This window comes from Neolamprologus multifasciatus, chromosome 1 (assembly GCF_963576455.1).
Source record: "Neolamprologus multifasciatus chromosome 1, fNeoMul1.2, whole genome shotgun sequence".
Classification (NCBI taxonomy): domain Eukaryota; kingdom Metazoa; phylum Chordata; class Actinopteri; order Cichliformes; family Cichlidae; genus Neolamprologus; species Neolamprologus multifasciatus.
In genome coordinates, this window is record NC_140439.1 from 39,017,999 (window position 1) to 39,028,913 (window position 10,915).

At 47.3% G+C, this 10,915-nt stretch overlaps 1 protein-coding gene across 1 annotated transcript; it reads left to right on the forward strand.

Annotated features, from left to right (window-relative positions):
* The first annotated feature begins 7,273 nt into the window (after window positions 1-7,273).
* On the forward strand, window positions 7,274-10,567 carry tssk6 (testis-specific serine kinase 6). The gene is made up of 2 exons (XM_085160813.1): window positions 7,274-7,573; window positions 9,835-10,567. Exons 1-2 carry the CDS (start codon window positions 7,322-7,324, stop codon window positions 10,507-10,509), a joined length of 927 nt encoding a protein of 308 aa, XP_085016939.1. The 5' UTR covers window positions 7,274-7,321; the 3' UTR covers window positions 10,510-10,567.
* Window positions 10,568-10,915: the final 348 nt, after the last annotated feature.

Genomic DNA, 10,915 nt, shown 5'->3' on the forward strand with positions numbered 1-10,915 from the left:
CTCTATCACGTGACCACACTGCTGCACGTGCTACGGTTATGACCCGAGTTACGCCATGTCACAAGTTTTTTAAGGCGCTTTTCTGATATTTAATGGATCGATTACATTTTTTATTTCTCTCCGATATCCGATCCAGTAATTTACGTCAGTATCGGACCGATACTAATATTGGATCGGTCCATCTCTAATTATAAATCTATTTATTATATTTATTTTAATGCGCTGATATAATAGATATAAAAAATACAAGCAGACTGTTTTACATTAGCCGTCTTTCATACTGCTAATGTGGTTTTTCAAACAATGACTGAAGTTCATTCAGCTGTTGAGAGCCGAGTCAGAGGATCAGTAATGAGAAATTATTAATAACACTGTATCACAACCTTTAGGACATTACTAGTAAAACTTCAGTCTGTTTGCAGGTTTTTATCACTTCCTGTTTTATTTTGGAGTGTCTCTGTTGCTCTGTTTCATACCTCACCTGTGCTGTCTCACCTGCGTTCAGTCAGCCAGTTTCCCTTCACGGTGCAAACACACTTCCTGTTTTTCCCTCCCGCCAGCTGGATCAGCTTACTGCTTGTACTCAAGTCTGTTTTCCTTCACTCCATGTATTTCTTTATTCCAGTTTGATTCCATGTTATGCCGAATGATGACATGTGGTGGAGTTTGATGATTATTCCACATATTGTGACTTTCATTCCACATGAATCCTGATTTTGATGCCAAATATTCAAATATTAAAATGTGCTGATCAGAGAGAAAGCTTGTTAGACTAACTGCAAAACTAACACATTATCCGAGGGGGTTGTGTGTCTTTCTCACACACACACACACACGTATTTATCCTAACTCATGTCCCCTTTGTGCGAGAGATCTGATGCACCATGTTGAGCCTCTTTGTAGACACACAACTCTTCTGTCCCTCACACACACACACACACACACACACACACACACACACACACTGAAGCTCAGTGGGCTGCGAATGCGATGTGAGCGGATGTGAAAAGTATCGCTGGTGCAGTCGCACACTTGCAGCGAGCAGCTCGGCGGACAGACACCCGTACCAGATGCTGAGCGTGCCCTGGGCTCAGAGGCATCACTGCGAGGGGGAAAGCCAGTGCGGGGAAATAAGCACCTGTCATGTGCCAACTGAAGTGTTAAGTGCACAAATTGTGGAGGCGAGGGTGATGTTTCCGCAGGGGTGACAGCTCTGGGTCTGGGTGCCATGTCAGGGCCTGGCATATCATGCAGAGCCCCCACCACCACCCTCGCACCCCCTTGCCTCCTCGCCTCCCCTCCAGCCCATCCCCAGCCCCCCTGCTCGCCGAGGGGCACAATGGCAACTATTATTTACTGGATGTCTGCCTCATTTCCACATATTCATCCTGGCCGGCCTTCGCGGGGCCACAGGGTTGCGTTGGCCCCCTCTCCCGCCCCTCGTGTCGTTGCTGAGGGGCGGCAGTGGCAAAACAATCTCTGGCGAGCATTTAGATCATTTATTTAGAGCGCCGGGTGTCAGCCGCAAACCAAATTGCCCACATTTGTGCGGCGGGGTCTTCGGCTCACGCCTCTCCCTTCAGGTTGTGAGCCGTGGAAGGTGCATCAGGCGGGGTGTCAGAGGGCTTCTTCACAAACTAACATTAATGCCACATGAAGGTCTTTCTGTGAACAGTGTGAAAGTGCAAAATGTATGATAAATTGAGCGTGCCGGGGGGGCTGCATGGCTGTGAAGTGCTGTGGCCGGTCGCAGGCATTGTTATGACTGTGGCTATTTAGGATCATGGGAGTTGACAGTGCGCTACTGGCAGCCATAGAAGCCAGATTTATCCGGGTGTTTGTGCACCGACGAGCAGCAGAGAGAAAGTTTCGCAACATTTCTGAATTAAACACAACTTCAAGGACGCTGTAAAAAGCTGTGACCCCGGCCGCCTAATGCTATTAGTTTTAAAAGCCTAACCCAACAACGTGACAGCACCTTGGAAAGGCTTTTCGTACCACCACCTGTTGTCAAGGTGTTGGCAGGGGGGCGTGTGCAGAGCAAGTAAGGAGTGAGTGAGTGTGCTTGGAGAACAATAGCTGCAGAGAGGGGGAGAAGGCAGGTAACCACTGCGGCCTAATGGCTTCCTGATGGGGAAACAGCGCTACATGACATCGGCTCAGCACTCCACAAATATCTGCAGGAGACAGATGCGAACCATGTGATGCAAAGCAGGACACCCGGGTCCGTCGCTTGTCTTTGCCTTTGCTGCCACCTGCAGGTCAGGCTGCAGTCAGAGCGGATACAGAGACGTGATCGACCCCGCCGGGCTTCAGCATCTGTCATCGCTCACATGCAAATACACCATGCACACATTTATTATTTTTAACTGTCTCCACACAAAACATGTTACACAAATGAAACCTCAGCTCTTCCTTCTGAAGCAGCTGCTTGCTTCTTGTCGCCATCTGCTGGAAAACTCAGAAAATGAAAGTACCAATATGATCAAATGAAATAAAAATGTTCTCTCTGATGTCTCCGGCTGAGCTTCAGGCTGACAGTTACTGCACAGAGTTTACAGTCAGGGAGCAAAAACAAAGTTATCCCAAATCAGTTTGGAAGAAGGAATTAGAAGCAAAAAGTAAAAACAGGATGCTTGTTCTCACCCTGCAGCTGAGGCGAGTTTTTAGTGGAGTTGGTGAGGCAGAAGTCCTGATCCAGAGAGCGAGGATCTCCCGAGTCTGCAGCTGTGAAAGCTGTAACAGTCAGTAATCAGCAGCAACCCCATGCAATGAATCACAGGTAGCCTATGCAAAGAAGCCAGCAGGTCAAATATGTTTGTGTTTCCAGTCACAATAATTGTGTCTTTGCTGCTAAAGTGTTTAAAAAAGTCTGAGTCAGGAGACGCTGCTAGATTTTATCTACAAATTCAGTTTGAAAGACGAATCAAACAACACAGGAGCGAATGAGGTTGAAGCCTGAGCCTGACTATAAACTGGATTTCATCTTTATTTACTCTGTTGAAGGTGAGAAAAACTGGGGTTATTTTGAGTACTCAGCTACAGTCCTGGCAAGACTTCTATGAGCCAGATGTGGCCTTGAAGTTCCAGCATACCTGACATCTGGCCCCGTGGGCGAGTTTACCAGACTGAGTTAGCGCTGCGAGTTGAAGCCAAACGAAAGCTGCAGATGTGCCACATGCCCATCAGCCTTCACAAATATCCACCAGTCAGATACAACATCTTCAAAAATACTCACATCTCATCACAACACATGAGAGAACGATGCGCACACGCACCACGCATGGTGATTCAATTCAGTTTTATTTAAACGGCACAATTACACAATAACAGTTACCTCAGTGTTAGAGAGGACACCCCAACAATCAAACAACCCCCTATGAGCAGCACTTGGTGTGTCAGGGTTCCTCCTCGCTCACACGCCACCTGCCTCATTCACCGGACCTTCAACCTCGCCACGGCACAGGGGCTATGCCTCCAACCTCGGCTCAACAGAGGCTCCCGCGCCAGAGGCTCGGCTGTGTACCCCGCCCGCTTCCTCTTCCCGGAGAAAGCGGGGCACACGCCGCCATAACATGGACTATTTCCAGCAATACCCGGTGGTGAGTTCCAGTGACTGTTTTCCACCCTCATTTGCTTCTCCACTTAAACCAATAATAAACCCATCTCTGATTCATGGGATGTTTCCCTCCTGGAGGATTCTGTGGACTGGGAAGAGTTTTTCTGCTCTGCTCCCCCAAAGACTGTAAATAGTGGTGGCAGAAAGACCAGACCAATCCCTGATAAACCTGCCAGTATCATACACCCAGTCACTATTTCCACACCCATCACTCAGCCATTTCCCACCAGCACGGCGGCCCAGATTCGGCCTTCCTCTTCAGCCGTTTCACCTCCTCAGATGACTAGGGCCCGGCCTACACCCACACCAATGCCAGCTCCCAGGAGGAGGGCAGCTGCGACCCAGTCTACCTCCACATCCGCTCCTGTTTCTCGGGTGGGGGTGACTGGTGTCCAGCCACCTCCCGTGCCTGTCCCAGCGCCCAGGCTGACCTCCCTAGAGGCTTGGAAGAGCTAACCAGTCCACCTGCTACTTCACCACTTCCTCCACCTCCTGACCCAGCCTTTCACGCCCTCGCACTGTCCCTAGTTAGATTAGCTGACCTGTCCCCTGCTCAGGCACCAGCTTTACTAGCCCAGGCTGTAGCTCTATCCCCTTCGCTAGCTCAATCTGTAGCTCAGCCATTAACCACACCAACCTCAGCTCCGTCGTCAGCCTCGCCAACCTCTGTTCATTCCTTAGCTTCCTCAGTCCAGTCAGTTCCCTCACCTGCTGTTCAGCCTTCACTCCAGTCTCCTGTAGTCCAGTCGCCCCCTGTCCAGTCAGTCCAGTCGCCTCCTGCCTCCCGGTCGCCCGTCCTCCAGTCTGTCCAGTCTTCTGTAGTCCAGTCAGTTCAGTCACTCATCCACCATCCTGTTCAGTTCCCGGACCTGCAGCCACAGCACCCAGAGCCAGCTGTGAGCCCTCCTGCTCTCCAGCCAGGGGCTCCCGCACCCGCTGGCTCTACAGCTGTGGCTCCGTCACCCCCAGCTCCCGTGCCGTCGCCTGGTCCAGCCTCAGCCTCAGCGTCAGCTTCTGCTTCGCCTGGTCCTGCAGCTGCCACGCCGTCGCCCCAGCCACGTTCTGGACGTCATTGCCGGCGTGGCCGCCCAACGGACCAGCTCAGCCGCCGCCGCCGCCTTCCTCGCGGCCGCCCACCGGACCTATCGCATCTCGGCCGCCGTCTTCCTCGTGGCCGCCCACCTGAACTGTTTTTGTTTTGGACTCCGTCCCTCCGCCCTGGGCCCCCTCCACCCGCCCTGTTCTGGTTTTTCTTTCTTTTGGCCGTCGGGTGTCGGCCTGGTACTGTCAGGGTTCCTGGGTCGTTGACCCAGTGTTTTCAGTTTTGTTCATGTTCAGTTTATTTTGCCACTTCCATGTTCTCACTTCCTGTTTGTTCCTGTGTCAGCTCGTCTCGTGTCATTAGCCAGATTATGTTCAGCTGTGTACTCACCGGTCTCTCATCATCATCCTCATCAGTCTGTGTATTTAAGTCTTCTGTTTCTACTCGTTCACGGTCGTGTCATTAATGTTGATGTTATGTTGTCGTTTCCGCCTTCATTCAGTCAACCAGCCATTCAGTCCTTCAGTCTTTCAGTCAGTCGTCCAGCCATTTCCTTCCTCTGTTCTGTTTGTTCACTCCATCGATAATAAAACACCAACCTTCACCTACCTACCTGTGAGTCCAGTGTTTGGGTCCTCCTTCTCATCCACGACACAACCCCTGACATGGTGACAGCGGAGAGGAAAAACTCCCTTTAACAGGAAGAAACCTCCAATGGAACCAAGATCAGGGAGGGCCAGTGAGAGATAAGGACAAAACATAAAGTATAGAGACAGACAGCCAAGTGAGACGCTGGGTGAGCTGTAACTGAACACTTTATTGTTCTTTATTATTAATGTCGTTTTTTTTATCCAGACAAACGTCTCTCTGAGATTAAAATCTCTTTTTAAGCGGAGAACTGGCCATCAAGGCAGCAGGAGGTATAATAAATACGGCAGATAACAATAAATAAACATCGTTAATCACACATCAAACAAAACAGCAGGTCAATTTTCTGCGATCATGTGTCTGATATGTTTTGAATGGCTCACACTTAATAATAACCACGAGTAACAAATGGTAAATGCTTATTAACCATCAGTTAACAATAAATAACTCTTAACAGCAAAATGATAATTAAAACTGTTTCCTAACTAGTAGCTGGTGTGTAGCTACCTGCAGCTTTACAATTACCAGTACTCTGATCATCTGAACATATATTGTAACAGGATGACATGTAGAGTTTAGTTTTTCATTGTTAACAGTGAAACAGCTGTTATATCTAGGGATGGGTATCGTTTAGGTTTTATCCGATACCGGTGCCAAACCGGTACTTTTGAAATGGTGCTGGTGCTTAAACGGTGCTCAAACCGGTGCTTAAAGAATGGAGAACACAAACTTTGTCCAAAAACTCTCATGTTCAGCTGTTTTTTGTAAAAAGATAACAATGTTAGCCTTTTCTGCAGCTATGGGGCATATATGGTATCACTCTTGGCTGGAAGCAGCTTAAACAATGGAAAAAACACAAACTTTGTCCAAAAACCTCTCATGTTTAACTGTTTTCCACTTTTTCTTTGGTCATTTTAGCCTTTTTGTCCAGGGTGAAGGGAGTATCTGCCATCAAACAAGAAGACAGCTGCATGTAGCTATGATGGTGTTTGCTAGTTCACCTTACATGCATTAATGTAATAACGTGGTTAGCCTACTCAACGTAAATTACACACGAACAACATTAAGCTACTCACGCAGAGAAGAACGGCTGCTGCTGCATCATCATCCGTCATCATTTCTGCTACACTGGCAGGGCTAGGGGCCAGGACTCTCCTCTTCGGGTTTTTGGGGGATGTTGCTAACTCCGGGTCGATAACAGGCACCACACCCGCAGTAGATGTGCTCGGTGTGAGGTCTCGCAGCAAGCTATCAAATACGGCGCATTTCTCGGCTTTTAAAAAAACGCTATGCGTCGCCAGGTGTTTCATCAGATTTGAGGTGTTACCTCCTTTGACAGCATCACAGTATCAGCTTAAAGCACTTGTTGCAGCTGCTGAGTTTGCATCTTTTGCTGTGAAGTACAGCCAGACTTTGACCGCTTCGCCTTGGGCATTTTTAATCTGTAGCTCTGCTCTAAAAGAACGTACGTACCTGGGCCCGCCTACTATCCTCGGAAACGTAAAATGATTGGCTAGAATCTAAAGTGTATCACAGCTCAGGAAAAAAAAGAACCGATATAAAGCACTGAAATGTGCGCTGCTTTTCGGTCTGGTTACTACCGTTTATGTCAGAACGATGGCACCGGATACTGGTACCCATCCCTAGTTATATCATAGCTCTATAAATACAGTGACGTGAATGATAAAGTTTTCACACTCTGCCGTCACACCGACCGCTTCCATAGGATTAAGAGTCTAAGTAAGGGGCAGGTGCTGCTCATCAGATGGTTGGTTTAGTTTGAGCTTCCCATCAGTGGGCATCACATCTAATTCACCCCGAGGTCAAACAGACCCTCCGATACTCAAACACAACCTGTTATAATTAAGTTTTATTTCTTCTCTTGGTTTCTCTGTCATGTGACTGGAAAGTTCTGAGAATCAGGTGTTCTAGAAAATGATGTCATAAAGGCAGTTCACTGAAAACTAAACCGGCATCATAGAGTAACAGCTGACTCTGCAGCCACAACCACCATGGACAAACGCTTCATGGAGAGTCGTGGTTACCAGTATAAGGGCCGACTGGGACAAGGCATGTTCGGTGAAGTTGTGAAAGCATACTCAACCCAGATGAAGAAAATGGTCGCCATAAAAGTTACTGACATAAGTAAATGCACCACTGTTTACATTGAAAAGTTCCTGCCTCATGAAAAAGGCGTCCTGGAAACTTTGGATCATCCCAACATCGTTAAGACTCACGAGATCTTTGAGTCGCCCAAAGGAACGGTAAGACATTCGTGCTGTTTTAGCGTCACGCTGAGCTCTGCTGTTGCAAAGACAGCACAAACAAGTAAAGGTCGTGGTTTATTCTAGTGACCAGCAGGGGGCGACTCCTCTGGTCAGTAAACACTTAACTTCTTGGGTTTTGGAGCAAGAAATGACCAGATGTGGACGAGTGGGGGGAGTGCTGAGTGTTCAGCTAATTAGAGCTCAGTAAGATCCAAATAAAATCCTCAAATTTCACTGGAGCGCAGACTTGCTGGACAGTCTGTTAGTACGATAACCTCACAGAGCCTGCCAGTGTCTGCTCACGGTCACATTCACAGATGCTTCGCATGGATCCGACACGTCTGACTGCTTATTAGTTTGTATTTACTGCAAAAGACACAGGAGTTTAAATATAATCAATCCAAGTCGTGTCTTTAATCCAAAACTTTTAAGATAATTAACCGTAGCTAACCTAAAGCTTCTCTTACTGCCATTATTTGCTGATTCTTGATTCGCTTGCTGCTAGTCAGTGCTCAGCAACATTCAAATAAAATTCTGGATTTTCACAGCAGCCACATTATTGTCCGATGATGTCATTAAAAATCCTCCAATAGCACAAAAGCTGTCCAGAGGGACAGCTAGCAGCTGTGTTGCCATCCACCTGTCTGTCAAAGAGGCCACGCCCCTAAAATGGCAGACAATTTTAAAACGGGAGTTATATAAACCTTCTGCCTGTAGTTGTTATGAAGGTGAAGTTATCTACAGAGATCAGAACAGTTTGTGTATCAGGCTGTAAACATGTTTACTTCTGCTGTAAAGTCTATGGGGACTGACTCACTGCTGCCTCTGCTGGACGTTAGAGGAACTGCAGGGATTCCTGCTTGGTTTATCATCTCAGGCATTAGTTTGAATTCTTATTGGATTGCGCATACTTTTGATTATTAAAGCCACCACTGTTCTATGTTTATGATATGGTTACACGAGCTCACTCGATACATCTGCTACACGTCTAATAACAAGTAATTTCTAGAAATCCAACACAAACAACACCGATCAACATTTAGACCAGTGGTTCCCAAACGTTTTTCGCTGGGCCCCCCTTTGTTTTACAGAAAAATGTTCGCGCCCCCCCCCTTGCGCGTACATGCACGCACTAACACATCCTCCAACCACACACGCCCATATTTTGCTCAATTGCAGTTTATTTCACACGTCAAACATTTAGTAAACAATTAAGCAAATACAAGTAATCTGCAGGTAGTAATAAAATAAACTACTAACTCTTTTACGCTGCGTCCACACCTACACGGGTATTTTTGAACACGCAGCTGTTTCGTCCACGTAAATGGCGTTTCGAATCACCGAAAACGGAGATTTTTTTAAAACTCATTTTTTGCGTTTATGTGTGGACGAGGAATACAGAGTTCGTCACGCAACGTCAAAGGTGTGTGCCTTTTTCACGTCACGCTGTGTGCACGTTATTGTTTACATGAGAGGAATTGCAGAATAGCAGATAGTCAGATTAACAGTATTTTATCTTTATCTTCAGGTTTTACATGCTTACATATAAACACGCAGCTACTGTCCCTCCATGTTTTTGTTTTTTTCCCTTTTCATGCCGCGCCCCCCCCCTGCAATGGCTTTGCGCCCCCTCTAGGGGGCGGGCCCCACACTTTGGGAAGGTCTGATTTAGACCAACTACTGATGGACGGGTTTCATCAGCTCACCTCGGTTAGTGTTGATGTTACGACCACGAGTGTGGAAGTGGGTCAGGAGCAAAATGTCACTAACTGTGATCTTTGCTGATTAGTTGGGACAAGTGATTCATTAGGAAGCCATTTTTGTTTTCTATTTAAGTTGTAAAATATAGTTTCTCACCCAATAAATGGAAATTATGGCCCTGATACCCTCCCAGCCTGCTTTAGTCTCACCTATACTCTGACAGACAGCTGGAGACTCATCCTTCTTGTCCTTCTTTGAGTTGATGCTTTGTAATGTAAAGTCTCAGAAGACTAGCAGGCACGCAGACGTCCATGCCGACCTTCACGCTCTCCATCTAATAACGAATTGTCAGTATAATGGAGGCCTGATGAGGGCGTCTGTCTGTGGAGCGTCGGAGCACGCTTGCACCGCTGACGCATCAGGCTTGTTTGATGATAGCGAGCTGAAATAATACGATTAGGGTCATAAATGAGCGCGCTGGGTCACCTGATAGTCAGCGCTCGTGTTGTTAGACGAGAATTTTTGGATTTATTTCTCTGTATGCTTCCATGTCGCAGGTCTACATGGTGATGGAGCTCTGTGTCAAAGGAGACCTCCTAAATTACATCAACAGCAAACTGGCCTTACCTGAGCGCTTCAGCCACAAGCTCTTCTCCCAGCTGTGCAGGGCAGTGGAGTATCTTCACAGCAGGAACGTGGCCCACAGAGACCTGAAATGTGAAAACCTGTTCCTGGACGCAAAGTACAACCTCAAAGTGGGCGACTTTGGTTTAAGCAAGACGCTGACGTACGTGGACGGTCAGGTCGTGCTGAGCAAAACCTTCTGCGGGACGTCGTTGTACGCAGCCCCAGAGATTCTGCACAGTATTCCTTACGACCCCAAAGTGTCAGATGTGTGGAGCATGGGCGTTGTGCTCTACATGATGCTGTACGGCTCGGTGCCCTTTAACTGCTCCAACGTTAAAAAGCAGGCGCAGCTTCAGAGGAAACGCCGCTTTAACTTTCCGAAGGTTCCTCCAGTTTCCCCAGAGGCTAAAGACCTGATCCGAAGAATTCTGCACCCCATCGTGGAGCAGCGGCTGAAGGTCAGCGACATATTAGAGAGTGCCTGGGTATCAAAGGAACCGGTGGAGGAGTGTGACGGGGCCTCCACATCTGCTGCAGCGACGCCACCTGTAGGAAGCAGCTGGGATGCAGAGGAAGGACCGTCAGCTCCACGCACAGACAGATAACCTCACAAGAACATCTGGAGTCTGTGAAACACTGAATAAATAAACCTTCTCTAACCAGGTGCAGCTTTTTCTTCTCTTTTGTTTAAATTTATTGTACATATATACTTCTGTCTCTTAAAAGTTTTCTTTTCACGTGTACTGAACATATTTGCATACAGTTTTCATTGTTCGAAAGCACAATAAAGATTCTGATTCTTCTGAGTTTCCACACATCAGGAAGACCTGCCAGCAAGTATTACATTAAACAGGACACATTAAAGACATTTATATGAAAGATGGATTTAGCCGGTATTATTTTTAGTGTTTTGGCTGATGAGGACTATCTCGGCTGGTTAACACACAGGCACTGATGCCTGCTAACAGAAGGGTGGACTTCCTGTCAGTTAAGGTAGTTGAAATTAGTCAC

What these genes read in the sequence shown, in the direction of transcription:
- tssk6 (XM_085160813.1), top strand. Translation starts at nt 7,322, where the DNA reads ATGGACAAACGCTTCATGGAGAGTCGTGGTTACCAGTATAAGGGCCGA. An exon ending in TTGAGTCGCCCAAAGGAACG is followed by an intron (nt 7,574 to 9,834) that starts GTAAGACATTCG and finishes TCCATGTCGCAG; the next exon opens with GTCTACATGGTGATGGAGCT.